The sequence below is a fragment of the Capricornis sumatraensis genome, chromosome 3 (assembly GCF_032405125.1).
Source record: "Capricornis sumatraensis isolate serow.1 chromosome 3, serow.2, whole genome shotgun sequence".
Lineage (NCBI taxonomy): Eukaryota > Metazoa > Chordata > Mammalia > Artiodactyla > Bovidae > Capricornis > Capricornis sumatraensis.
The window spans coordinates 171,261,093-171,288,347 of NC_091071.1; the positions used below are offsets into that span (position 1 = coordinate 171,261,093).

General features: G+C 55.9%; 4 protein-coding genes across 8 annotated transcripts; 1 reads left to right on the forward strand and 3 right to left on the reverse strand.

Moving 5' to 3' along the window:
• Positions 1–233: 233 nt before the first annotated feature.
• CNKSR1 (connector enhancer of kinase suppressor of Ras 1) lies at positions 234–11,949 on the reverse strand. Of its 2 annotated transcripts, none has more exons than XM_068969020.1 (21): positions 11,876–11,949; positions 8,999–9,156; positions 8,717–8,898; positions 6,558–6,642; positions 6,096–6,137; positions 5,913–6,017; positions 5,258–5,317; positions 5,083–5,151; positions 4,686–4,787; positions 4,530–4,600; positions 4,379–4,455; positions 4,124–4,230; positions 4,015–4,045; positions 3,448–3,611; positions 2,519–2,592; positions 2,283–2,354; positions 1,437–1,510; positions 1,219–1,280; positions 1,029–1,125; positions 742–923; positions 234–503 (listed from the first exon to the last, which is right to left on the reverse strand). In XM_068969020.1, the coding sequence occupies exons 1-21, from the start codon at positions 11,925–11,927 to the stop codon at positions 234–236; spliced, it is 2,136 nt and encodes a 711-aa protein (XP_068825121.1). In that variant the 5' UTR covers positions 11,928–11,949. The 2 variants fall into 2 exon arrangements, with proteins under 2 accessions (XP_068825121.1, XP_068825120.1); XM_068969019.1 differs by having other exon boundaries at positions 5,062–5,151.
• Positions 11,950–16,937: 4,988 nt separating this feature from the next.
• On the reverse strand, positions 16,938–18,414 carry ZNF593 (zinc finger protein 593). Its single transcript, XM_068969128.1, has 3 exons — positions 17,555–18,414; positions 17,252–17,314; positions 16,938–17,158 (listed from the first exon to the last, which is right to left on the reverse strand). Exons 1-3 carry the CDS (start codon positions 17,752–17,754, stop codon positions 17,017–17,019), a joined length of 405 nt encoding a protein of 134 aa, XP_068825229.1. The 5' UTR covers positions 17,755–18,414; the 3' UTR covers positions 16,938–17,016.
• A 779-nt stretch (positions 18,415–19,193) lies between these two features.
• Positions 19,194–23,002, forward strand: C3H1orf232 (chromosome 3 C1orf232 homolog). The gene is made up of 4 exons (XM_068967019.1): positions 19,194–19,277; positions 20,806–20,889; positions 21,000–21,097; positions 22,726–23,002. Exons 1-4 carry the CDS (start codon positions 19,194–19,196, stop codon positions 23,000–23,002), a joined length of 543 nt encoding a protein of 180 aa, XP_068823120.1.
• An 896-nt stretch (positions 23,003–23,898) lies between these two features.
• On the reverse strand, positions 23,899–27,161 carry FAM110D (family with sequence similarity 110 member D). 4 transcript variants are annotated; one of them, XM_068969096.1, is made up of 3 exons: positions 27,101–27,135; positions 25,151–25,346; positions 23,899–24,982 (listed from the first exon to the last, which is right to left on the reverse strand). In XM_068969096.1, the coding sequence occupies exons 1-3, from the start codon at positions 27,106–27,108 to the stop codon at positions 24,437–24,439; spliced, it is 750 nt and encodes a 249-aa protein (XP_068825197.1). In that variant the 5' UTR covers positions 27,109–27,135; the 3' UTR covers positions 23,899–24,436. The 4 variants fall into 4 exon arrangements, with proteins under 4 accessions (XP_068825197.1, XP_068825196.1, XP_068825195.1 ...); XM_068969095.1 differs by having other exon boundaries at positions 23,899–25,343; positions 27,101–27,161; XM_068969094.1 differs by having other exon boundaries at positions 23,899–25,346.
• Between the last annotated feature and the right edge of the window lie 94 nt (positions 27,162–27,255).

The following is a 27,255-nucleotide window of genomic DNA, read 5'->3' on the forward strand; positions in this document are numbered from 1 at the left end:
GCACCCCTGCCTCTCGCTCCTTCCTTGGCACAAAGCTCACTTCACTTTACCCCATTCCAGGGCGGGCAGAGGAGCAGAAATAGCGGAAGGTGGAGCAGAGGTGGTCAGCTGGGGGCAGAACCACCGACAAGCACTGCCTCCAACGCGGAACAGCATGCAAGGATGCTCTGTCCTAGATGTGTCAGAGGTGGTCCTCAAGGCTGGAGGTCGGGAACTTAGGGTACTGGCCAAGGTTAGAGGTCAGGAGGTCGGGGGTCACTCTCTGGGGTCAGGGGGCAGGGAGGGGAGCGCTCCTCGGGGTCAGAGGGTGGCGGGTGGGAAGACTGTTCCTTGGGGTCAGAGTTCAGGACTTGGGAGCCGCCCTCCGCTTGCTCCCCTCCCCAGGCCCCCAGGCCCTCCGAGTAGAGCTCCTGGTTCTGCTCCTTCCACCGGCGGAATTTCTCTCCGGTGAGCTCGGGGTCGCCCAGCACTTCCTCCAGAGCCTGCAGCTCCTGCAGCTTTGCCTGGAAGAGGTGTCGGGGTTAAGGGGCCAGGATCACCCTAGGAAGGGGCAGAGCCCGAGCCCAGAGCTAGCTCTCGGGCCCAGCGCCCAGATCCCAGCCAGCGCCAGCCCCCATCCTCAAAATCGAGACCCTGGTTCCAGGAACCCAGAACTCGACCCGGTCCGCAGCCGAGCCCAAGAGAACTAGACATCTTAGACACCTGGCCCAGCTCCCAGCCCCCTGTGCGCCCCCTGCTGACCTTGAGCGTGCTCTGCAGTGCGCGCACGCGGTGCACTCGCTCATTGAGCTGGGGGTCTCGGTTGCGCCGCATGAAAGAGCTTCGCCATTGCTCCTGAGTGAGGGGCTGCTGCTTGCCCAGCAGGGACACGCCACCCAGCCTCAGCCCCCGGACCATTCCTTCGAGGGCCCCTTCGCTGCTGTCTGTGGGAGAGGCGAGCAGAGTGAGAGTGTGCCCACCCTCCTGCCCCCAGCCCTGTCTCAGCTCCGGGCCCCCACTAACCCTCCACCCCCTGCTCTGCTCCTCACCTGTCCCCGGACTGAAGGAGGTCTGCGGGCTGCCCTGCGGGGTGGCTGCAGGTGATGGATCTCCATGGAGCGAACTCTTAGCTTGGACCTGGCTAGGCTGTGGGCAGGGTGGAAGGAGAGGAGGGTTATCAGTCTGAGCTTCATGCCCTGCTCTGCACCCCGACGCCCCCTCCACCAGCCCCCGACTCACTGAGGCTGAGCAGGATCCAGCCTCGTCGTCAGGATCTTCGGCTTCCGTCTCGCTGTAGCAGTCTGGGGTGGACAGGAGCCGTTGGGGGGACCCACTGAAGCTTCACAGGGTTGGGTAAGCCAGGGGGTGGGCTTGGGGAACTGGCTTCCCAGCCCCCACCCCAGGAAAGCAGAGGCTCAGGTGAGATTCGATGGAATCCAGCCCTGTGAGACACCCACCTTCCTCTCGGGGCAGGGAGGCCCGGCCTGGAGACTGGTACTTGGAAATGCAGGTAATGAGATGACGCACCCACCTGTGGAGGGGCAAATGGGTCTCAGAGAGATTCCACTGAGTCAGTATGCTGGGCTGGAGAAGGCAATGACAACCCACTCCAGTACTCTTGCCTGGAAAATTCCACGGACAGAGGAGCCTGGTAGGCTGTAGTCGATAGGGTCACACACAGTCGGACACGACTGAAGTGACTTAGCAGCAGCAGCAGCAGTATGCTGGGTGTCAGTCAGTCAGTTCAGTCGCTCAGTTGTGTCTGACTCTTTGCGACCCCATGGACTGCAGCTCGCCAGGTCTCCCTGCCCATCACCAACTCCCAGAGTTTACTCAAACTCATGTCCATTGAGTCGGTGATGCTATCCAACCATCTCATCCTCTGTTGTCCCCTTCTCCTCCCACCTTCAATCTTTCTCAGCATCAGGGTCTTTTCAAATGAGTCAGTTCTTCACATCAGGTAGCCAAAGGTTTGGAGTTTCAGCTTAAGCATCAGTCCTTCCAATGAATATTCAGGACTGATCTCCTTTAGGATGGACTGGTTGGATCTCCTTGCAGTCCAAGGGACTCTCAAGAGTGCTGGGTGGGGCTTTCACTTATATCATCTTCTAACTTAATCCTCAGAGCCAATCTGAGAGATAGGAATTCTTATTAGTCCATTTTATAGAAGGTGAAACTGAGGCTTAGAGAAGGGAGTGTCTTGAGCAGCCCTCTCAGAGAGCTGGGATTTGAATCCAGGCTCCTAAGCCCAGGCCCCAAGCACTCACATGCAAGCTGTGGGGGGATGAGAGAGGGGCACTCACATGCTCAGATCCGTCAGGGTATCAGCAGCGAAGATGAAGGGTTTGTACACGTTGTGGGTGAGCTGGAACACACTGCCGGGGAGCAGAGGGGCCTCACTCACCTGGGGGTGCCCATCCCAAACCCAGAGAGGCTGGCCTGGGAATCCCAGCCACCTGCTGCCCCCACCCCGCCCCTCCTGTCATCTGCCTCTCCCTTCTTCTCCCCACCCCTGGCCTGTCACAGCCCAGGACTTAACTATTTTTTCTTCTGATCTTGTCCACTTTCCAGACTGTAGTTGGAGACATTGATGAGGCCCTCGGCCTTCTCATCCTGGGGGATCACAGTGTGAGGGTCAGCTTGGAGCTCCAACACCCTTGAGATCCAGGCAGGCTCCTAAGGGCAGGGGTGGAGGTGGGGAGGGCATCTCCTGGGCTGTCTAACTGCTCATCTGTCAATGCCCAGGGCTCAGGGCAGGAAGCTGGGGTAGGGCTGTGACCAAGGGGTGTCTCTGTGCCTGGAAATCGGGGGCAAGCTATCCAGAGAAACAGCCAGGAAAGAGGAGCCCGCTCATACATTTGCTCCATCACAGACGCAGACGAAGCTGCTCTGCAGAATGCTCTTCTCCCTGCCTGCTCTTCTTTTACCCTTCTGTCTAACTAACCTTCAGGCACTAGTTTCTCAGGAAGCCTTCGCCACTCTTCAGGTGGACTGGTCACCTTTGCAGGGATCCCACCCACCCCGGGCTCTTCCTCCATCACATTGTATGTTCCCGTATTGTCCCTGTATATTCATCCCTGTCCCCAGTGGCCCGAGAAACAGAAAAGGTCCAGTGTTCCCCCATGTCCCAGGGCCCAGCCCAGAGCTGGGTATACAGTAGGTATACAGCACCTTGAATGTTAGTGGAATGAGCAGACAATTGCTTGAGTACCCATCACTGGATGAACAGATTAACAGAAGCGGAAGGAAAGGCAGGCAGAATCAGTGATTCTACATGGCCTGTGATACCTTTTCCAAACTGCTTTTGCACACACCTCAGGGTCTCTCTGAAGAGTGTTCCCATTTTACAGATGGGAATGCTGAGGCCCACGGGTGACCACTGGTGGGCCTGGATGGTGGAGGAGGAACAGGAACCGTGGCCCTGAGATGACTCGCTTGTGTGTGTGTGTTGGGGGGGGGGGGTCTCACCTGGGGCTGCCGGTACCAGTAGAGTGTGTGTCCCTTGAGCACGAACCAGCAGCGGCGCCAGCGCGGGCCCATGAAGCCCCCGGGCACCTTGCGGAGCAAGAGCCAGCCATCACAGTCGGGCAGGCCCAGCTCCCGACATGACACCCGCCGGCGCGTCGCCACGCCTGCAGCAGCATGGCACAAGGGTCATGAGGGGTTGGCGGGGCACCCCAGACCCCCAAAGCTGCTCCCTGGCCCCCCACGAGCACCCCCAGCTGATGCTTCTGAACCCCTGCTCTGCGCTTGGATTGTAGCAAGTGTCAGTTCTGGGTGAGGGGTGACTCTTCTCATTTTAAGCGATGAGGAAGGTGAAGATCAGAGGACGAGCTGTTTGCCCAGAAATCGCAGAGCTGGTGAGAGGCTTGGGAGCACAGGTCTGTCTGACCCCAGAAACAGAACTGTGTCTGGGAGAGAAGTGTGCGACGGGTGTGCTGGGAGGGTGGCCTTGCCCAGCTTTGTAAAGACTTCTAAGACCGCCTCAGAGCAGAGGAAACCCCCCCAACCTACCCAGTCAGGTGCATTTCATACCTTTTGATTTCCTGCAGCCAGGGACAGGACTCTGAAAGGAACACAGGCAATTAGAGAAGAGTCTGCATCCAGAGCCACACACCCCTCCCTGCTGAGCCCCTGAACTTACCCTATCAGGGTGTTCTGGGGGCTCCGGAGTGCCTGCTACCTCTGCCGGGTGTGTGGCTGTGGTTGCAGGGGGGCTGGGCAGGGGCTTGGGGCCAAGGGAGGTTGAGTCTGTCAGGGAGGGAGAAGAGAGAGAGGCTCCATGAGCCTCAGACCCAGGCCCAGCGGTAGGTGGTGGGTGTAAGAGCCCAGGGTCAGAGTCAGACACCTCACATGCCTTGTCTGGGACACGTGCTAACACATGGGGCTTTGATATTACCTGTCCAGGCAGGAGGGCTGGGTCCAGGACTTGGGTTTGAAGACAGGTTGAAGTCAAAGATGTCTTTAGACGGGGTCCTGGAGTGATGGGGGAGAGATAAAGTGAGCCGTGGCTCACCCTCCAAGACCCACCCGGGGCCCGAGCCTGTTACCTGGGAGACACCGAGGCTGGAGCCGGTGATGGGTTCACTGGGCATGGTAAGCTCAGGGGCTGAGGAGGGGTCTAAGGAGCAACGAGAAACAGGTGATGGAGCTGGGCACCACACCCGAGTCTGAAAGCAGTTGGGGACGGGGAGGGTGGCAGGTACCTGTCGTGGGGTCTCCGGCACTGGGACCTTCTTCAGCACTAAGCTGATCCTGTCCGGCTCCCGCAGCAGCTCCCTCACCACGTTTTTGTGGGGCCAGCCCACCTAGAGGACGGGGACACAGGGCTGCACCCACCTGGACGGGAGCCTCTGGGGCAACCCACCAGCCCTCCCCTCAGATCACTCTCTCAGCCTTGCACTCAGCCTCCGCTCGCCCTCCTCCAGGAAGCCTCCTGGAGCCCCTCAGACCCACGTGAGCTGGCTAAACTCACGGCAAGCAGCTCACCACCCTGGTCTCCCGAAAGGAAGGGAACCTCTCCACCCACCAACCTGGGTTCTACTCAGGAACCCTTTCCTCTCACCATGCCCTTCCCCTCACTATGCCCTTCCCCTCACTCACCACCACCTGCTCATTGACCTGGACAATCTCGTCTCCAGGCAGGACCTGCAGCTGGGATTCGGTGGGGACCTGGTGTTGGAGGGTGGGGTTCAGAGGGGTGCACCCTCACAGGGCTTGGCTGGCAGGTAAACAGGACCATGGGGCTGGGTGGCTGAGAAAGCTGGAGGGCTCTCACCTGGGTGCCCACTCGAGATACGAAGTGCAGGCAGTTGCTGGTGGTGTGGATTTCCAGGCCCTGCAAGGCAAAGCCTGCGGTCACTGAGGGTCGGGGGGCTGCAGGGCCAGTGGGCAGGACCCGCACTGGGCACCAGGACTCATAGGCAGGTGGAATGGAGAAGAGAGCTGGCCTCAAGCTGGCACCGCCTGACATGCTGTGTGACTTGGGCTTGCTGCTGCACCTCTCTGGGCCCTGCCTCCTCTTCCCCTAAGGACTGAGGGGAGCAGGTTATTGACTTCTGAGCTTTCAGATTCTCAGCAACTCTCCTGAAGGCTTAAGCAGGGACAGGGCACGGCTGGGGTTTTCCCAGCTGGTCAAGGATTGAAGCAAAAAAGTTCATGCCCTCTCCCCTCCTCCCCTAGTCTGCCAGGTCCGTGTCCCGGGGCTGGCATGTGTCACCGACACCCCACCTGCTGCAGCCCCTCTGGACTGGAGAAGGGGCTGAATGACGGTGAGACCCCAGGGGAGGTCCTCTAAACCTTTAACATCTGTACAGAAAGGTCCACCCAGCCAGAACAGGGTAGGATTCTGTGGGATCCTAGAATCAGATTTCCGAGCCCACATGAGGCTGCTTGAGGGGACCAGAGGTGAGAGGTGAGGGGTCAGGGCTCACCGAAGGATCGTCCAGTGGCACTCGCTCCAGTACAGCCTTCTGCTTCAGCAGCTCCTCCGGGCAGCAGCTCAGGATGTTGCAGCAGACCCCGGCCACGTGGCTGCTCTGGTGGATGGAGGGCAGGATGTCTAGCCTGAGTCCCGTCCCACCCCATCCCTGTGGCCCACTTAGCCCCCGACTCACAATCCTCAGGACTCTGCTTTCCTTCTCAGCCGCTGGACAGTCCTGGAAGCAGAGAGAGAGCGGGGGCCGACCCTGAGCAGAGTGTCCTGCCTTCTCCTGAGGGCAGGGGAGTTCCCTGCGGTCCCTCCCAGTGTGTCCCATACCCTGGCCCCTTCCCGGAACGACATGGCCGCAGAACTTTGGCCCCAAGGTCCCATCTCCCTGACACCGGGCCCCCAGAGGTCACCACACATGCCCTCCCCTGCTCCACACCCTCCTGAGATCAAACTTGCTGAGCTGCCCCTTCCAGTTAGGAGCCCCCACACCCCCTCACCCCCTACCCAGTGGCCGGGCCTCCTCTCTTCCTACTCTGGCCTCTCCTTGCTCTCACCCCCGAACCTGTGCTGATTCACAAGTTATAAAAAGATCTAGCCTGACTTGGTCTCTATGGCCTCGGCCAAGCCTGGCCCTTGGATCTCCTACCTCCTGCAAGGCCTGGCCCAGCTCCCCGCATAATTCCCCAATCGCCTGGCAGGATGAGAAGTCATTTAAGTGGGAGAAGAGGTACCTGGCAGAAGGGAGGATGGAGCAGTGGTTAGGGGGCTGAGCTTAACAGTCAGGCCACTGAACCACCCTGAGCCGACTACGCATCTAAGGCCCTGATGAGTTTTGGTTTGGGGTGAAGGAGATGACTGATACATCTTTAGCATAGATTTATTCTGTGCAGACTTTATTTATTTTTAGCACAGACTTTAGCACAGGATTTATTTGTCAAGTGTTTAATGAATGCCAGGCTTGGTTCTAGGCACTGGAGAGACAAATATTAAATACATAATTTCATCAATAATGATTAGGGACTTCTCAGGTGTCCAATAATGATTTACGGGCTTCCCTCATAGCTCGGTTGGTAAAGAATCCACCTGCAATGCTGGAGACCCTGGTTCGATTCCTGGGTCGGGAAGATCTGCTGGAGAAGGGATAGGCTACCCACTCCAGTATTCTTGGGCTTCCCTTGTGGCTCAGCTGGTAAAGAATCCGCTTGCAATGTGGGAGACCTGGTTTCAATCCCTGGGTTGGGAAGATCCTCTGGAGAAGGGAAAGGCTATCCACTCCAGTATTCTGGCCTGGAGAATTCCATGGACTGTATAGTCCATGGGGTTGCAAAGAGTCAGACACAATTGAGCAACTTTCACTTCACTTCACTGGTGGTCCAGGGGTTAGGAATCTGCCTGCCAATGCAGAGGATATAGGTTCGATCCCTGGACTGAGAAGATCCCACATGCCACAGGGCAATCCTGTGCCACAACTATTTAAGCCTACAAATTCTAGAGCCCGTGAGCTATTGAAGCTTATGTACCCTAAAGCCTGTGCTCTGCAACAAGAGAAGCCACTGCAATGAGCAGCCCACGTACTACAACCAGAGAGCAGCCCCCGCATCCCACAACTGGAGAAAGCCTGCCCCACAGCAAGGAAGACCCAGTGCGGCCAAAAAATAAACAAAAATTCGAAAAAAGATTTAACTTCTACTCCTGTGACACATAGGAAGCTCTGAGAGTATATAATGGGAAAGGCTTCCCTGAGGAGGTGACATTAGAGCTAGGATCTCTGGGACAAGCAGCAGCCAGTGAAGGGGGTAGCCAGCTCCTTATGCAATGCTACTGATGAGACATGGTTACAAGCTGGAGGTCGGGTGGGAACCCAGGGAACCCAGTGCCCTTACGTGAGTGAAGTCGCTCAATTGTGTCTGACTCTTTGCGACCCCATAGACTGTAGCCTACCAGGCTGCTCTATCCATGGAATTTTCCAGGCAAGAGTACTGGAGTGGGTTGCCATTTCCTTCTCCAGGGGATCTTCCTAACCCAGTGATCGAACCTGGATCTCCTGCATAGAAGGCAGACGCTTTACCATCTGAGCCACCAGGGAAGCCCCATTACAAACCAATGTGAAGCCCCTTACACAGACCAATTAACCTTTTTTGGCCAGTCCCACCATATTACTCCTTGGAAGGAAAGTTATGACCAACCTAGAGAGCATATTAAAAGCAGAGACATTATTTTGCCAACAAAGGTATGTCTAGTCAAGGCTATGGTTTTTCCAGTAGTCATGTATGGATGTGAGAGTTGGACTATAAAGAAAGCTGAGCATCGAAGAATTGATGCTTTAAAACTGTGGTATTGGAAAAGACTCTTGAGAGTCCCTTGGACTGCAGGGAGATCCAACCAGTCCATCCTAAAGGAAATCAGCCCTGGGTGTTCACTGGAAGGAATGATGTTGAAGCTGAAACTCCAATACTTTGGCTACCTCATGCGAAGAGCTGACTCATTGGAAAAGACTCTGAAGCTGGGAAAGATTGAGGGCAGGAGGAGAAGGGGATGACAGAGGATGAGATGGTTGGATGGCATCACCGACTCAATGGACATGAGTTTGGGTAAACTCCGGGAGTTGGTGATGGGCAGGGAGGCCTGGCATACTGCAGTTCATGGGGTTACAACGAGTCGGACACGACTGAGCGACTGAACTGAACTGAACCATATCTGAACAAGAGCCAAGCTCTTGTTTTCTCTCCCAGGTCCCTGGAGGAGGCCATGGATGCAGAGGGTCCCCTCACCAGTCACTCAGACCCTGGGAGGAGACCGAGGTACCTGTTGAGCCAGAAGAGGAGGGAACGGGCCTCATGTACCAGCTGCACGGCCGCGCCCAGGACATCTGCAGGGGGCTCCACACAGCCCCCCAGGCGACCTCGGACCAAGCTCTGGAATGCCCGGGTTCCCTCCAGCAGCCCCTCTGTCAGGCTCTGCAGGTTCTCTGACTGTAGCCCTGAGCTCTGTGCAGAGAGGGGGCAGGTTACTCTGGCAGGGGCCAGCCCCCATCAGCATCCCCAGGGTGGGCGGAAGCTGCAGCCAGTTGGGCCGCCATTCACTCACCAGGGCCCGGAGCTGTTCCACCCCTTCCAGGATGATCTCCTGGTGGCCCAGAGGCCACACGGTTAGAGCCTCCAGGCTGCGGGGGCAAAGCTGCAGCAGGTACTTGCCAGGCAGCTCCCAGTCCTCAAAGCAGTAGTCCTGCAGGGAATCGTCCAGGCCTGGAGGGAGAGCAGGGGTCAGCGCGGGGGACCCAGGGGGTTGTCAAGGCCTTTCCGGTCAGTGGAAGAGCCCTTCTCCTAATGCCAACCCTGAGACCAAGGCTGTGTTCTGTTCTGCCCATTTCACAGATAAGGCTACTACTGAGTTGAGAAGTAGGATCACACAGGGCAGTGGTTCTCAAAGGATGGTTCCCCGGAGCAGCAGCAGCAGCAGCCTCATCAGAGGACTTGTTAGAAATACAAATTCTGGGAATTCCCTGGTGGCCCAGTGGTTAGGATTCAGTGCTCTCATTGCCATGGCCTGGGTTCGATCCCAGTCGGGAAACTAAGATCCCATGAGTCATGTGGTGTGGCCATAAAAGAAAAACAGGCAGGACATGGAAACAACCTCAGTGTCCACTGACAGATGAATGGGTAAAGAAAATGTCACACACCCGCACACGGGCACACACGCACAAATACTCAGCCAGGAAGAAGGACATCGTGCCATTTGCAACATGGATAGACCTTGAGGGTATTATGCTAAGTGAAATCAATCAGAGAAAGACAAACACTGTATTATCTCATATACAGAATCCAAAAAATGCAAACTCTTAGAAACAGGGAACAGACTGATGATTGCCAGAGGCAAGAAGTAGGGAGTGGGGGGAATGGGTGAAGGTGGTCCAAAGGTATAAGCTTCTATTTATAAATCAGTTTGGGGCATAGAATGTACAGTCAGTCTGGGACTACGGTTAGGATTCTGAGCTTCCACTACCGTGGCCTGAGTTTAATCCCTGGTCTGGGAACTATTAATAAGATCCTGCAAGCCGAGTGGCGTGAACTCAGGGGCGGGGCCCGGCAATGTGCTTTTTAACAAATCCTGCAGGGGTTCTGATGCTTGGGCAAGTCATGATTGATGTGGCTTTGAAGTCAGGGAGACCTGAGTGATAGCAACTGAGCAAGTAACTGAATTACTCTGTGCCTGTTTCCACCTAAAAACATGGGGAAAATAAAAACATCACTTCTAATCATGTCTATTAAATGACATGCCACATGTCAACCGCTTGACCAACTCCCTTGGTTCAGTCAATAACAGCCCCCATACTCTGTGTTGCCAGACTCTCTACCATGATCTGCAAGGCCCCGTACGATCCGGCCACCACCTGCCTCTCCAGTCTCCTCTCTTGGCATAGCCCGTCAAGCTCAACACTCTGGATCCAGAGCACTAACTCCCTGCAGCTCTCGGCAGGCTCTTTTGCTTTTGCTTCACGCTCCCCGAAGGTGTCTTTCCTTCTGCCTGAACTGCTTTTCCAGCTCCCTCATGTCCTTGGTCATCTAACTTCCTCCAGGAAGCCTTCCACAACTCCCCAGGCTGGGCTGGGGCCTCTTGCTGCACTCACTGCCCCCTGTGCCTCCACAGACCCCTGCACCAGAGCACCAACCTCTCCTACTTGAATACGAGCAAGGACTGGGCTTTAAAACAAGTGTTCATCTCTAATTCCGGCCGAGGCCTGGCATAAGGCAGACACTCAAAAATAAATATTATGTGCTAGGAAAAATTTAAGGACTTTATACACATTAACACATTTAATTTTCACCAAATCTAGAAAGTACAGATATTGTTATTCCCATTTTACAGATGGGAAAAGACATACATAGAGGTTAATAGTTAGCTTTCTCCCTCTTTGAAGGAACCCCTGCCATTCCAAGCCAGAGTCCTTTACGCGGTGTGTGTGTGTGACCAATAGCTCTTCCCCCATCCCCTGTGCAACATCAGGAGCCCTTGACTAGGAGTTCAGGAGCTTTTACTCCATAGCCGTGGGCCTCAGGCACTTCCCTTCCCATGCTCGGTGAATACGCTGTGTTATCTCCCTCCCAACAGACCCTGACGCTGAGCCAGGCCCTCATCACAATTGTCTTATTTGGTCCAACCTCAAGAGATCAGAACTGCCTTTCCCATTTTGTGGATAGGGAAATGGAGACTTGTGGTCACAGAACTGATGAGCAGAGGGGCTGGGCCTGGAATTCAATCTGGGAGACTGACTCCAGGCCTGAATCCCTGCTCCTCCCGGGGATGGTCACCCTGAGTCTGTCCCCAGACGACTCCAGTTGCCCCCCTCCAACTCTGGCTCCACCTGTGGGAGGAACGTGGTCCTCACCTCCCAGCTCCCGGCTCCACAGCAGACCATCTACACTTCTCTGAGTCCGCTGGCACTCTGGGCCCTTTCCCACCCATCTGGGCTCATCCTCCCTGCAGGTCTCAGGAGGGGCTGTGCCAACCCCCTCCAGTTGGGCCTGGGCTTCTGCTCTCACTGGGAGCCTCAGGGTGGGGGGAGGGAAAAGACACCACGGGCAGGCCCTAGTCCAAAGCCTGGGCAAATCACTTGCTGCCTCAGTGCAGAGTTTTCAGCATCTGAAAAGTGGGATGAATTACAGCCCACTGCGCCCCGTGGGCAGAGGGAAGATGAGATACACTGCAGGCGGTCAGCTGGAGCGACACCTTCTGTTTTCATTACAGAACCACTGCCTGGGCTATTGAGGGGAAGGCAGACCCCTTCTAGGTCCTCGGGGGACCCCACCGGAGTCATCTCGACTATCTTTCCGCCGGGTTCACGGCAGACGCTCTGTAAATACTTGCGGACTGACTAACCGACTGACAAACTCGGCAGGTCCTTCTTGCTTCCGCTCTGCCCGGCCCAGGGCCCCTCAGGCCCAGCACTGCCCCGGCCCCACCCACCTCTCAGCCAAGCCGCCACCTTCCTGGGGGTCCAGGTCGCCACTGGCTCCATGGCCAAGTTCGGCCTCTCGGACGGCACCCGCTCCGCCTCGCCCGCGCAGGAATTTCCGCTCCCGGAGCCCCGACCTGGGGCGGGGCTGGGCTGGGCCGGGGGCGGAGCCACTAGCATACCTGGGCCCACGGAGCAGGCCAGGTGAGGCGCTCTCACAGCCATTGGCCTCTCCATCTCCTGCCCCGCCCTTCAGGCATCCCAAACCTGGGGGCGGTGCCACTGGTGTGTGACACGGATGACCTCGGAGCTGGCCTGGGATCCCCGCCCAAAACTGGCCTCAAATGGCAGGATGCGACCTGACTTTCCGGCCGGCCGGCCTTCACCAAAAAGTGAGCAGTGATCACAGCAGCGAGGCACAGAAGGTTAGGAAGCCACAGCCTGGATCCAAACCCCAACGCTGCAGCTTCTTACCTTGTGTGACAAGGCCTAAACCGACCCACCGGGCCTCAATTTCCCTGTCTGTAGAATGGGTATTAGCGCTTACTTCAGAGGGCTGTGCGGAGTACCTGAATTAATAGCTCTAAAACCTTTAGAACTTGTTTCCAGACCCCTCTTTTCTTTTGCACTGTGGACCCTTTTGACGGTCTGGTGGGAACCCTAGACCTTTTCTCAGAACATTGCTTTTAAAAGCAAAATGCTGAAGATTGCGAGGACAATTACTATCAAAATATGTTAAAACCCACAAATTTGTGATATAGTAATATGCATTTATCAGTACATATAGTAATATGTATTTAATATGTGTCACTAACAGGACTGGCAAATTAAAATTTCCTTTTCTAGTGGTATCAGTGTATTGTTACTCAGCATGAATAACACTGAATTGTGGGGGTGGTCTCTGACTCACCTCCTCACACCTATTGGTCAGCAAACAACTACAGATAGGGCGTGTGAGAGACTGAGAATCTGAGTCATAACGCAAGAGCAGGTGGATTCACCATTTGGCCACTAACCCTCTACTGGCCACAGTCAATGGCAGCTCTGTTTTAGGAGCGTCTGAAAGAGTGTGACTTAGCAGTGGGTTAATAACTATCAGCATTTTGAAATCTTTAATGAGCATAAGTAACGTTTTGAGATACTTGTGATAACTACAATTTGATATCTACTGGTGACAAAAACCACAGATACTGCTAATACTTCAATCTATAAAGAAGGAGATGGTAAATTTTGGTTAGAGGTCAGTGGAAATACATATGTAATTTTTTTCCCATCCAAGTTGATGGGATGAGAAGCCCAGGTTGAGCTTTTCTTTTAGAACAATGTCGGACACATACTAAGTGTCTGCAGTTATCATCATCATTATCATCCCAGGCCAGGGAACACCCAGGACTTTGGAATCAGCCAGAATCAGTTTCACGTGAGTTTAGAATTAACATACATGTGGCTATGTATACAACAGATAACTAGCAAGGACCTATTAAATAGCACAGAAAACTAAACTTGATATTTTATAATGACTTGTAAGGAAAAAAGAGTCGGAATATATATATTCTTATATTCTGTATTTATCAAAATCGCTTTGCTGTACACTTGAAATCAACACATTGTAAATCAGCTATGTGTCAATTTAAAAAAATCAGTTCCACTTGCTATGTGACTGAGTCCACCTCTTACACCTCTCTGAACCTGTTTCTTCGTCTCTAGAAGAGCAGGGAGGGAATTAGCTCTGAGGATGTCTTTTAATATTTGAAATCTGGAACATGAGGTAGATCTGAGTTATTATTGCTTTAATTCTGTGGGGAGGGGCCTGGGAGGGCGGCCCCCTCTGTGTCACCTAACTTGGACTCTCTACCAGTGCCTCCAAAGCCTGTCAGGAGCCGAATCGTCAGAGATCCAAAGTCTGAATTTGGCCCATGGATGTCCACGTGGTATGTGTGTGTTAATTATCATTTAACAATTTCACATACAAATTGAGTCCTCTGGAACTTGGCCAGCTCTGTTGACCCCATTCCACCTTCGCACGTGGCATCAAACATGAGTGCAGACTGTCAGCTGCTTCCTTCAAGGGGACGCCAGCTCGCCGGATCCCCAGAGGCCTTGCTCCCTCATTTGTGAACCAGCAGGCTCAGATTTGCAGCTCGCGGCCCTCACGTTTCTGGCTTTGTCCTTGGTCGCATGTCCTCCTGCCCTGCACTCTGTGTATCCCTCTAACACTCCTCTGTGCTGTCTCCTCCTTTAATGCCTTTCCCTCTTCCCACCCTAGCTTCCCTCTGATGCTCCAATAAACAGATGTATCTCCATCATCCTGATTTCATCAAACACCTACCCTGAGCTGGCACATGAGCTAGAGGTGAGACGCCAGCCAGCCTGACCTCCCTGAACTCAACAGTCCTGTAGGGGAGAAACCAACAAGACCTCAGCACTTGTACTCAGATCCTCCCCAAAAAGGACTGGGGGCCTAACAGCCATGCTGGTGCCTTTACTGCCCCCGAGCCCCCACCCCCACCTGAAGGACCTGGCAGGGCTGAGAAGTAGAGGCATGGTAAATGGCAGCTTCTATTTTCTTCAATTTTTTAATCAGGATTTTAAAAATAAATTTATTTATTGGTTGCACTGGGTGTCCACTGCACACACTTTCTCTAGCTGCTGAGAGTGGAGTCTAATGTAGAGTTGTAGTGTGCAGGCTTCTCACTGCAGCAGCTTCTCTCATGGAGCACAGGTTCTAGGCATGGGCTCAGTAGTTGTGGCACAAAGGCTTAGTTGCTCCACGGCAGGTGGGCCCTCCTGGACCAGGGATAGAACCTGTGTCTTCTGCATTGTCAGTAGGATTCCTATCCATGGTATCACCAGGAAAGTCCTGCAGCTTCTATTTTGAAGGTAGTTTTATGAGTTTATAAAAGGTCTTTGAACTTATTTGCTGCAAAAATGTCAAAGGTAATAGTAGCTCATTGAGTGGAAGGAAAGTGAAATGTTAGTTTCTCAGTCCTGCCCGACTCTTCGATGCCATGGACTATAGTCCGCCAGGCTCCTCTATCTGTGGCAAGAATACTGGCAAGTCTCCAGGCAAGAATACTGGAGTGGGTTGTCATTTCCTTCTCCAGGGGAATCTTCCCAACCCAGGAATCAAACATGGGTCTCCTGCATTGTAAGCAGATTCTTTACTGGCTGAGCCTCCAGAGAAGCTCAAAGGGAAGGTGGGTGTGTCCTTTCCCCAGCAGGTTCCTGTCCCGTTGCCCAGAATGGGCCACTGGTAAGTTTTCTGGGTGTTCTTCCCTTCTCTCTATACTACATGCAGGCACTCTACATGCTATTCAGCAAATATGCTTTTCGGCATTTTTATGAGATAATCAATACCAAATGAAATCATACACGTAAAATGCTTAGAATAATGCCCAGCAGTCAGTTATTTTTCTTTGGCCACACTTGTAGGTCTTGCAGGATCTCAGTTCTCAGATCAAGTATTGAACCCGAGACACGACAGTGAAAGCCTAGAATCCTAACGACTAGGCCACCAGGAAATTCCCAATCAGCTACTATTTTTCTTAGCACACCTCGAACAGCTTTTTCAATCAGTAGATGCAGATCTTTTATTATTGTCTCCAAGCTGAGGAGGGAAGTTCCTATAGGAACTCCATCTTGGGGAAAGGGGTGAAATGTGCCTTCCCCTGAGGTAGGTGTGGTTGATCTAAGAGAAATCAAGTGAGAAAGGCCTGCCCCTATTTGGAAGGGGTGCTAAAGGTACCCAACCCCTCCTCTGCTGAGAGCTGACAGGTGACATCCAATTACCTGAGGCAGGGACAGGGCCAAGACCAGGGCTGGGGAGGCCCTCCCACACCTGGTTCAGGCCTGAGACTTGTCCACACTGCTAGGCAAGGTCTCTCCTGCTTCCCTGGCCTGTACTCCCCAGTGGGAGGGGGAGGAGCTGCTCAGGCCTGATGCTGATCTCTCCTGACAGCTGCTCCTAAAGCTGGCAGGGCAGGCCAGCGGGGGAAGGGACAGATTTAAAGGTCTAGCTGCCCCGCCCCCTGCCAGACCTGGGAAGGCAGACGCTGGTAAGCATCCTCTGAGGGCAAGGCTCTCTCACATATGAGTCAGGAACCCCTATGCCCTGATTTCCGCCTCTTGGTATCATGAACGAACGCCACTGGTACTCATTCCGGCTTTCACCCCACAGGACATCTGGGAGACAAGCGGCACCCACCATGCGATTTCGACGCCTGACCCCTGGCTACTTCCGAGTGCTACAGGTAAGCACCCCAACTGATGGCTTCCAGCACCGACCTCGTCTGCCCCTTACCACGGCTGGGATGATGCCCAGTTACCAGGCTGTCACGTTCCCGGCCGCCTGAACAACCAGGGCCCAGATGGGCAGTGAAGCGAGAGGGATTGGGGTGGAATCTCCCTGGGGCCGCGATGGCATCCATATCTCCTTTCCCCAGCTGTAGCTTCTCAGCCGCTTTCCACCCCACCCGCCTTCCCAGTAGTCTCAACTGACCCCTCAGGCGGACCCTCTGTGCATCTCCAGATGCAGATAGCCGGGGAGCTGAAGGCAGAGCCCCGGAGTCCGCTGGCGGGGATTGTGGCTGCAGTGCTGGCTGTCCTCGGGCTGGGCGGCTCCTGCTATGCTGTCTGGAAGATGGTGGGGCAGCGGCGGCCGCCACAGGCTCCATGACGAAGCAGGCAGCCTCTCACCTCGGCCCCTGGATTCACAGGGGCTACAATCTCAGGAGCCTACTTCGTTCTTTTCCTGGGGGTCACTCCCTGTCCTCATTGTAAGCAAAAGAGTATGAACCTGATCCTACCCATCACCCCACACACACCTGGGCTCCAAAGGGGGTCTTCAGCACAGATGCCAGGACCCCAGGGATGGCAAGGATGCAGGCCCTAAGGCTGAATCAAGCAGGGAGTAAACTCCTGGGTCCTGTACACAGGATTAGTGGAGAAATCTTTACAGGGCTTGAATTTGGAGGAGTGACCTCGAGGTTAGTGAGCCAGAGGCAAGCCCTATTTATCCATTTCTTTTATTGGAAGGGAGGGTATCTGGAAGAGGCCATCCTCCAAACCAAAAGAGATTGGCACAGTCTCTCCCAACCTGGCCCCTGTACCACTGTCCACAGGCAGCTCCTCTGCCTTGCATCCTCAGGCCATGTCATGTAGATGTATCCATCTCAGGGACCTCAGTGGATACTTCTGTGGGCACTGCCAGCCGCTGGGGAGGAATATAGGAACCCATGCCCGCTGCCCTCTCCGCTTCTTCCTGACTGTAGGGCTCCACACTCAGCTGCTTCAGCCTGGGAAAAAAGAATAGGAATTGAAAGCTGACCAGACGCAAGCTCTGTCTGCCCGGCAACCCATCCAGCAATCCTCTCCTTGCTCCTTCATACCTCTTCTTGTGATCTTTGGATCGGAAGTGGGTCTTCAGGTTGGCAGAATCGATGAAGTACCTCCTGTAGGGATGGGGTGGGTAGGGAGGAGAGTTAGAAGGTGATGCCTCTCAGGTAGGCCTATTTCCCTGACCCTGGCGCATTCGCTGACGCTAGGCTCCGGGCTTGAAGGCATGGGTGGCCGGCAGACCCACACGGGTCCCAAGAGAGGGAAACCCTGCACACCCTGGGCCCGGACCTCACACCTCCGGCCCGTACCGCGGACCCTTTTCCTCCTCAGGCCTGGGCCTGGCCGGAACTCACGCGCAGGCCAGACAGCGATGCAGGCCGCCCCCTGGCAGGTCGGGATCGGGTTCAGCTCCTGGGTCTGGCCTGGGCCGTGCGGCGACCTGGGGCCGCAACTCGCGGTGAATCTCATCCAGGTCCGGCCGCCGCCGCTTCGCCTTCATCTGACGGGCCAAAGAGTGCGCTCGGTGCACACCCGTCCGGCGGGAGCGACCCATGGTGGGTGACAGCAAGATCAGAGGTCCCAGAACCGAGGTGGGAGGACACGTGGGGGCGCTTCCGGACGGCTCGATGACGTCATATGACGCTCCGGGACGGGTCGGGCTCCACCGGACCGCCTCTGATGACGTCACTCGCGCGGCTCGCGCTTCGAGCGCCCCCAGGCGGTCGTCGACGTCAGTGACTGAGCTCGGGAGCCGGCCTCACCAAGCGTCTTCTTCGGTCACTGGAGGGGGCTCGGTGGTGTGAGCCCTGAGGGCATTTCGGCCGGTCCCCTGGCCAAGCCCATCCAGCCTGGCCCAACCAACTTCAGCGCCGTCCTCTGGCCTTGTCACACCTTCCTGGTTCCCCCATCTTAGATTCCGCGGTTGAGGGGAGAGGGGGAATAATGTTGCATCTCTGGGAGGCACTGAAAAATGTCTGTGATGTGAATAAATGAATAAATAAGAGTGAAGACGTTTGGGATTCCAGTTCCCACAGGGCGCCGAGATACCTCTGGTCCTTGAGAAAGCCCTCGCCATTTGAAACCCCTCCCCAGTTATTCCTCCCAGAGATCACAGTGCTCAGGTGTCCTGTCAGAGACTCAAGGGGGTCAGCTCCTCTCACAAGCAGAGGAGATTCTCACAGAAGGACCTTCTGTCTTTGACCCCTTGCTCTGAGCCCTGGACTCTCAGGCATGGGCTGGCATCAAAGAGAGAGATCAGCCTAGATAGCGTGTGCTCAGACTGGGGAGAGGGCCAGAGAGCCTTTCCCCATGCATCGGAGCCGGGTGCCTTTTTCCTTCCAGGTTGACCACAGGAACTCAGCAATAATTCAGGGGCTCCAGTTCTTTGGAACCTGTTGCCAGGAAACAGGGAGACCAGCACGTGCATCCCTGGGGAGAGGAATCGGTTTCCAGCCCAAAGCAGTGAAATGTAAGCCCAGGGCACCCACTGGGAGCCTTGGGGCCTTCCCACTGCAGACCATACAGGCTGAGTGCAGATACAGGGCAGGGCCCTGTTGAGGGCACAGCTGGTATGGCTACAACCACAGAGGCACCACTGTGGGTCCTAAGCCCAGAGACTTTGTAAATAGAAATCGTCAATGAAGAAGAATTTTTCTGGAGCCTTTCCAAATAATCAAATTCAAGAACTCCTAGGCCCAGGAAGGAGGCCTCTGTGAAGAAAGATGTCTTCATGGTGTTTTCATTATTCTTGCAAATATGGGTCAACATGAGGGACTGAAGTGGCGGAAGCTGGGTCTCACCACAGACTCTTTTGGATCGGGTTCACCTGCTGGGCACTGTGCCATCTGGGGAGGCTGGTGCATCTTTAATGAGGTCACCTGATGCTTGGGACAGGCTTTCAGACTCACCAGGTTCCTGGAGCCAGACCCACTGGGTGCCCCCTGAACCACCAGCTTCCCGTGCCTGGGTGCCAGGCCTGTTTCCCATGCAGCCATGAGCCAGGCCTTCTGGAAAACCTACAAGTCCAAAGTGCTACAGACCCTGAGTGGGGAATCTGAGGAGGGCCTGGCAGAGGAGGTGGGTACCATCCTGCTTGCTGGATGGGGCATGGGTAGATGGGCAGCAGGAGTGAAAGGCATAGGGAAGGACAAGGGACTAGTTCTGAGGAGGGAAGGGGAGAGAGAGAGGCATTGACTTGTGTGGAAGCAACTGGCAATTCAGGGATGACCAATGGCATGGTGCAGTGGCAGAAAGTCAGGACATTCCAGAAAACCAAAGAAGGGATGACTTAGTGAGGGAGGCACCTGAGGAGTGGTCAGTGTCTCCAAAGACCTCAAGGGCTGCCACATGGAAGGGATCCTCTTAGGACCCATGGGCAGCACCCACGCAGATACACTCAGTTTGACACACGTTTCTAACGGGCAAAGCTGAGCAGAAGTGGGACGATTTGCTTTGAGAGGATGGGAGCCCCTGGGACTGGTGGCAGGGGAAGCAGCATTTGTTACACTGAGGGTCACTGTAGCAGCGTCAGATCAGAGCCATTACTTGGACCATGTTTGTTCTGACATTAAAAAAAACGTTTTTTGAAAGAGTCTTACCTCTGGAAAGCCAAAGTGAAAGTTGCTCAGTTGTGTCCGACTCTTCGTGACCCTATGGACGGTAGCCTGCCAGGCCTCTCTGTCCATGGAATTCTCCAGGCAAGAATACTGGGGTGGGTAGCTGTTCCCTTCTCCAGGGGATCTTCCCAACCTAGGGATTGAACCCAGGCCTCCTGCACTGCAGGTGGATTCTTTACCATCTGAGCCACCAGGGATGGCAGTTAGACAAATAGACATGGCAGAGGCAGGAATTCGTTCTAGGGTGTGTGTATGTCAGTGTGAATAAATGTATGTCTATACAGGTTGGTGTCCAGGGCTGACCCTGTGTAGAAGTGTGTGTGGGTCAGTATAGGGATTGGTGTCTGTGTGGAATCGCCAGGTAAGGTGTGTGTGTGTGCAGGTGTGAACAGGCTGTAGGCATTTTCAGGGGTACGCCTTTGGGGCAGAAGACGATGGAAGCATTCACAGGTATGATGTCTGTATGGTGTGCATGTTCGGTGTGTGTGCACCTGTGTCTTAGTGTCTGTGGATAGGTGAAGTTTTGTGTGCTGAGTGGGCCTCCATGTACCTGTCTGCAGTCGTGGAAGAGCACAGGTGTGAACTGTTTGAGCATCCTTGGGTAAGTGCCTCACAGCACATGTATCTATGTACAGGTGAAGAGCTGTAGCCATATGGAGGCACACTCATGTGCAGGTGTGTGTCTCCATTGGCATGCAAGCCTTTGTCCATGTGTTTTGCAGTGTGTATGAATGTGTCTATGGGTGAGCAGGTATGTGAGCTCAAAGATGTCTGCAAGGATCTACTCTACAGGTAATGTGTATGACAGGTAGTTTTGCATAGAGGTACAAACACCTGTGTGCAGTTTTGGAGGGTGTCAGGGGGCTAGGTGTATCTTGTTCTATGGGGGTTTGGAGAGCCTGGTCTGTGTGCATCAGGCTGGCAGGAGGGAAGGGAGGTTGTATTCCTCTGGGTCCTCTCTCATACTGGGTGGGGGTCTTGTGTCCCAGAAGGAGAACCCAGTGTTAGTGGAGTCTGAGATGGCAGAACCCACTGAAGAGGCCTTCAACCCCATGTCACAGCTGGCCCGCCGGGTGAGTTCTCCTTTTTTTCCGCCTCAACCCTGGGGAGCTGGGCAGAAGCCTCTGTGGAGTCCTGGGAGGTGTGCTGGGGCCCTCCTTGACTCTCAGCCCCTCTCTCCCAGGTTCAGGGGGTCGGGGTGAAAGGTTGGCTGACGATGTCATCTCTGTTTAACAAAGAAGATGAGGACAAGCTGCTGCCACCAGAGCCCTGTGCTGACCAGTACGTGTGTGTTTCGGGAGAGGCCGTCTGAAACAGACGTGGGGACCCTCTTCTCCCATGTCCTTTCCTTCTGCTTTGTCTTTCTGACCATGGAGGACTGGGGAGGGCCAGCCCCTGGCTGTTCCTGTTTCTCTCTCTCTCAGCAGGAAAGAGGCCAACCTGGGAGATTAGATTAGATCTCGGGAGGAATTTACCAGCTGTTGGGATTGAGATGCTAGAAGGTATTACCGCGTCTCTCCCCACCCATGTGGGAGGGGTCACCTCCCTAGAATAAGAGAAACCAGAAGAGAAGTTTTAGGTGTTTGGAACAGAGAGTGGTTCAGATCAGTGGTTCTTAAGTATTGGTCTAAACCCTCATCCTCCCAGAGAACTTGAGACAGACACAGATTGCCAGACCTTTCCTTCAAAGATTCTGATTCAGTGGGTGTTGGCTGAGGCCGGGGATCTATATTTTCAGCGAGCTCCCTGAGGACTTGAGGGTAACAGTTTAGGAATCACTGTCTTAGCAGGTCCCTGATGCTGGGGGCCACAGGGTCAGATCCAGGGTCTGCTCTCCCTCCTAGCTCTGTTCTGGGACACACTCCATTTCTGCCCTTTCCTCCAGCCCAGTCACACTTCCCTTTTGACATTCCCCCTATTCCTTTCTTCCTTAGGGTTCCCCCGACCCGCCCATCTCTCTTGCCCCAGGGTTCCTTTTCTCTCTCCTGCCCATCGACTCTCCCTACCTCAAGCTTCATCACCATTCCTTGATTGCCCTTCCCGACATCTCCTTGCTACGTCCCTAGTCTCCTTCTCCCCTAAGCCTCTGATCTAGGCCCTTCTCCTTCCTCGGGGTCTCTGCACCCTTCTTCTCCCCAGCGTCCCCCATTTTTCTGGACCCTCTTTCCCTCCATCCGGGAAACCAGACTCCTGTTCCCGCCCCGCCCCTTTCCCCCGGGCTCCCGGAGGACCGCCTCCAGAATCTGACCGCGCCGCTCCCCTACCCCGACCGGGTGCCACCACCACCTCCCATCCTTCCGCCCGCTCCTCTCTCAGAGCTCGTCTCCACCTTCCCGAAGCCTCCAGCTCCCCTCCTCTGGCCTCCTCCCTCTCCCCGAGTACCTACCCTGAGCCCCTGAGCCCGGCTCTCTCCCCACGGATCCTGATCCCGACCCCTTTTTCCCAGTGAAGGTGCAAGTCGCTCAGTCGTGTCCGACTCTTTGCTACCCCTTGGACTAGACAGTCCATGGAATTCTCCAGGCCAGAATACTGGAATGGGTAGCTGTTCCCTTCTCCAGGGGATCTTCCCAACTCAGGGATCGAACCCTGGTCTCCCGCATTGCGGGCGGATTCTTTACCAGCTGAGGCACCAGGGAAGCCCAGACCCCCTCACCTAATGCCCTGACCCCTATCCCAGTGCCTCTGAGTACTCCTCTCGCCTCCATGCCCTGACCTCCTCCCAGTCTCCCGGGTCTCCCCTCCCCCACTTCCCCCCCGCCTCCCCCCGACCCCCACCTCGCCCCCACCCCCCAGCCCTCAACCTCGCCCGGGCCCCACTGGCTCCACGACAGGTCCCCTGACCCCGCCTCCTGTCCTTTGGCCTCTCCGGGGTCTGCCGGCCAGCCCCTGACCCCGCCTCTCTCCCGCAGCCCACTGGCTCCGCAGCCCGCCCCGCAGGCGGCGGCCGAGGTGCGCGGGCCCGGCTTCTGGGACGCGTTCGCCAGCAGGTGGCAGCAGCAGCAGGCGGCCGCCGCGTCCATGCTGCGCGGAGCGGAGCCCACCCCGGAGCCGGACCCCGAAGCCGGGGACGAGGCCGCCGAGCGCCCCGAGCCGCGCGAAGCCGATCCCGTGGCCGGTTTCAAGTGGGGCTTCCTCACCCACAAACTGGCCGAGATGAGGGTGAAAGCGGCGCCCAAGGGCGACTAGTCGGCCGGCTCGCCGAACCCGGCTCTCGCTCCTCCCCTTCCGCGATAAAAACCTGACCTGACACCTCCGGTGACCGCGTGCTTTTATGTCCGGACGGAGAAGGCTGCTTTGGGGTGGGCAACCTCAGGCCCGGGTCCAGCTGGAGTGGTCCTCGCCTTCTGCCCCCACAAACCTACAGGGAGAAAAATGACCAGGGACATCCCTGGTATCAGGACAGATTGTATTCGATTTGGGGTACCATCTTACCAGTATGCACAGATCTTGCCGTCTTCTCCAGCCGCTTTTAATTTGACACACTTTGCTTGTGGCCTTGTCCCTGTACTAGGGGAAGGTCAGGGACTAACAAGAGAACCCAGACTACCAGCGGGTCCCACACAAGCTAATAAGTTGAGGCCCAAAAATCAGGCTGTACTTGGGAGCTCAGAGATGAGACCGGCTGGGAAATTAAGGAGTTCCCGAGAGAGAGCAAGAGAATGCGTATATGGAATCTTAGATGAGTGGAAAGAAAGGGGAAAGTAACCCAGCTAAAAGGACGAGGAAATGAATAAAGACTTGGAGGTGTGAACGCGTGCGGGAAAACAGGTGACCTTGTTTTAAGGGAAAGAAAGGCAGTGATGACGTGAGGCTGTAAGCTGGCAAAATCCTGGTTTGAAAAGTCCTTTATTATCCTGATTCTGGAAACACCACATTTCAGCCCTTCATACCTAGTAACCAAAATGGGCAGCAAAGCTCCAGGAATGGGGGCCTTCAGGGACTAGTGAACCCCAGATTTCTGGGAGCAGACCTCTCCCCCAACCTCCCCAAAGGCGCTATTCCCCGAAATAGTTTGGACCCCACCCCTGTGGTGGGGGCCGGTCAGTGGCAGAGATTATCATAATAGTGGTACTGTTAGTATTATACTAATTCGGTAGTGGTCCTAGAGGCTTCGTTTACTTAGCACTTCCTCAACTTTGCCAAGCGCTTTGTGACCATTTCAAATATACTTTGATCAACCGAGGGGATGTCGTTGCGGTTCCCAGAGGCGGAGAGCTGGCCCAGGGTCACACAGTCAGTCTGGAAGCCACACTCCAAAACCCTCGCGCGTCTGCCCTGTAATCCAACCTTCCGAGTCCGTTAAAGAACGTTTTGACTTTATTCAGCAGGTTCTCTGATCTCCCACCCCAGTCTTCACTCGCCTCCCGGCCTCCACAGGGGCCGCGAGGCCGGCTCCCTCCCCGTCCTGAGTCTGCGTTGGGAAGGGCCTACGGGACCCTTTGGTTCCAAGCTCCGAAGGTTCATGAGTGGACGCCGCGATCCAGAGGGAAGGGCTTGCCCCAAAGCACTCGACGCGTGAGGCAGGGAGTCCCTGTCCTTGCCCGGGTCCAGCCCCGCGCCCGCTCCTTGCCCTTCCCCGGACCCTCAACTCCAGGAGAGCCGGCCCCCGGGCGGCGGCGGTCACACCTCGGACTCGCGCGGTGGCCCGCGGGCGCGCTGGCAGCCGTACAGCCACTGGATGACGCGCGCGTTGCGCTCCACCACCGACACCTGGGGGCGCCCATCCCGCTCCGAGCCCGCCGCCTCTGAGCCGCCGCCCTCCGCACCGTCCCGGCGATCTCCGCCGCCTTCGCTGGACGTCCAGTCGCTGGCGTCTCCGGAGCCCGGCGGCGGCGACGTTCCGGGCTGGGGGTTGGCGTCGGCGCCCCAGCTCTGCGGAGAGAAGCGCTCGGCCCCCAGCACCTCCACGAGCGCGCGCTCCAGGCCGCAGTAGTTGAAGAAGCGCTCCTTCTCCGACAGGGGCAGCGAGCACGTGGGGCACAATGCCCGCTTTCCCGCCGCTTCTGGGGCATCTTGGGGCGCGGCCCAACCCCCGGGAGCCGCGGGTCGCTCCGATGAGCCTGCGCTGCTCGAGGCGACGTCTCGGGGGCTGCCCAGGAAGAGGCGCCGCACCAGCCCCTGACCCTTGGCGTTCTCTTTGTTCACCGAAGCCTTGCAGTCCCGCTTCTGGCGGTAGAAGATGAGGGAATCAGGCCTTGGCAGTCGCCTGCCACTGCCCCGGCGGGCGGGCCTGGGCGTCCTGGGCGATGGAGGGGGCCCCAGCTCGTTGCAAGGGTGCGGGGTGAGCGGCCCGGGACCCCCACGCAGAGCCGGCTCCTGACGTCGCGCGATCACCTGGTGCGTCTTGACATACTTGGCTTTGTCGGCCTCTAGCCTCTCCACGGCGCTGGGGGTCCGTCCCCGGGACGGGGTGGAGGGAGAGGCCAGAAGCATTTTAGCAGAACTGGGCAGGACAGTGCTCCATAAGCCACTGGAGGCAGGCAGATAGTGAAGGAACTGAGAGCAGTTGGCTGGGGCTCCCTGGGACCTGCTGGGGAAAGAGGAGTGGTCGGGGGAGAGTAGATGACTCTCCTGAAGGCATTCCTGGGAATAAGGTCAGCCAGCCACCCCTCCCCCATGCAAGTCAGCCAGGTGCCATGCCTAGGGGGCAGAGGCTCAGGTATCCCTTCCCTGATCCCTCAAAGACGATGGGCAGGGGCTTTCTGATCATCCAGAGACCTAGGCCCTTTTGAGCGTGCCCCATTGTGGCCACAGGGCCATGCCAAGCAGGCATCAGCAAGCCAGACCCTTGGAAAAGGAAATGGGGCTGTTCCCCGGTCTGGTTCCCGAAAGTAGCCTCAACCGGAAAAAATACCTCTTCCCAACCTAGCAACTTTGAGTCCAAGACAAGGAGGCTTCCCAGCCACCCGCGGGTTCCAGCCAGACCCACCCATCCCGCCCCCAGGCACAGAGGTCAGGGACATAACCACAGGGTAGGAGCCTCCGGTAATTGCAGCCAACTGCCCTGCCCAGGCCCAGCAGGGCCATCAGGGAAAGAGAGGGAGATGGTCACCACGTCACTTCAGCCAGCTATCTGCCACTCAGTCTGTGCCCCTACGAAGGGAATTCCAGAATGCCCAACTTGTAAACATCGCTTTGTTTGCCCCTTGCACTTCCATTTCACAGAAGAGAAAACTGGCGCAGAGAGGAGGGGCTAGTTCAGGTCTCACTGAGAGTTTGGGCCCAGGACTGGAACACAGGTCTCTTGCTTTGTAGTTTGAATCTCTCACTTGCCTATCAGAACTTTCCTCTAGGTTTTGCTTCTATTCTTGCTGCTTTAACACCAAGTGATTTCCCTGAGAGATGGGCCCCTTACCTCACTAAAAAGTTCCTTCCACTAATTCTTCCCAGGAACTTGTGCTCCCAGAAACCTGCCCTCCGGGTCCCCCACCCTGAGACCCCCATGACCCTTCTTCTGCGCCTTCCTTTTTTGCTGGGGAAGGGGGCCCGGAGGGATTGTAAATCAAGGGCTGACAGTTCCCTTGGCAGTAATAGAATGGGCCACCCACACAGCCCAGCACACTCCACCCCACTTCTGTTTCCCTGCTCCTCCCATCCTCCATTCAGCTGAGAGGGACACAGCAGCTTTAGGGGCTGAGGAGACCTCCTTGGGCTGGAGGCAACAAAGGAACACCACTTGCCAGGGATGGGGGGAAGGGAGTAGAAACTCTACCAATCCCACGCACCCCAGGGCAGCCTGCATGAGTATAAGCGCACACACATACACCCACTTAGTGTCCAGTAAGTCAGCCCATAGGTAGCTGGTGACTGGGAACCCAGGCAGCAAGGAGAGCCTGGCAGTGCCCTCCTTCCTGCCTCCCAAAGACTCAACTTGGAAACAGGTCTGATTCCAAGGTCCCAGGAGGGATCTGTGCTTGTCTGACCTCATAGGTACCCTCCTGTCCCCTCCTCTTCCCAGCCCTGAGCAGGAGGCTATAAAAAGTTCCTAAACACAGGGACCAAAATAGCTTGCTGTCCACTGCCTCTTCCTGGCCTTCTGAGCTCCTTGGTGCCCGACCGCAGACGTTCCCTCCCTAGAAGCCTGGCAGACATCCTTGTGCCCTCTGTCCCTCTGCCCACCTTTCCCAGCACTGGGGTCAGCGGGCTGACAAACTTTGTCCAAGCTTTTGGCTATGGACACAGATGCGAGCTGGGGGACAGTGCTCCCTGGCTTGGTGCCAGCCTCCGTGCCCTTGGGTGCCTGGGTGCCCTCCCACCCCAGCTCCCGGCTCAGGATGCACTCACCTCTGCATGGAGAGGCTGAATGCCAGGGTCCCCAGGCAGGTCCAGACTGAAGGCAGGAGGGACAGCGGGGACTGGAAGTAGCTTTGGTGGCAGCCAAACCTCACTCTCCACAGGAAAAGCCAAGAGAGCCTCCACCCCCCAGATTAACCCTTGCC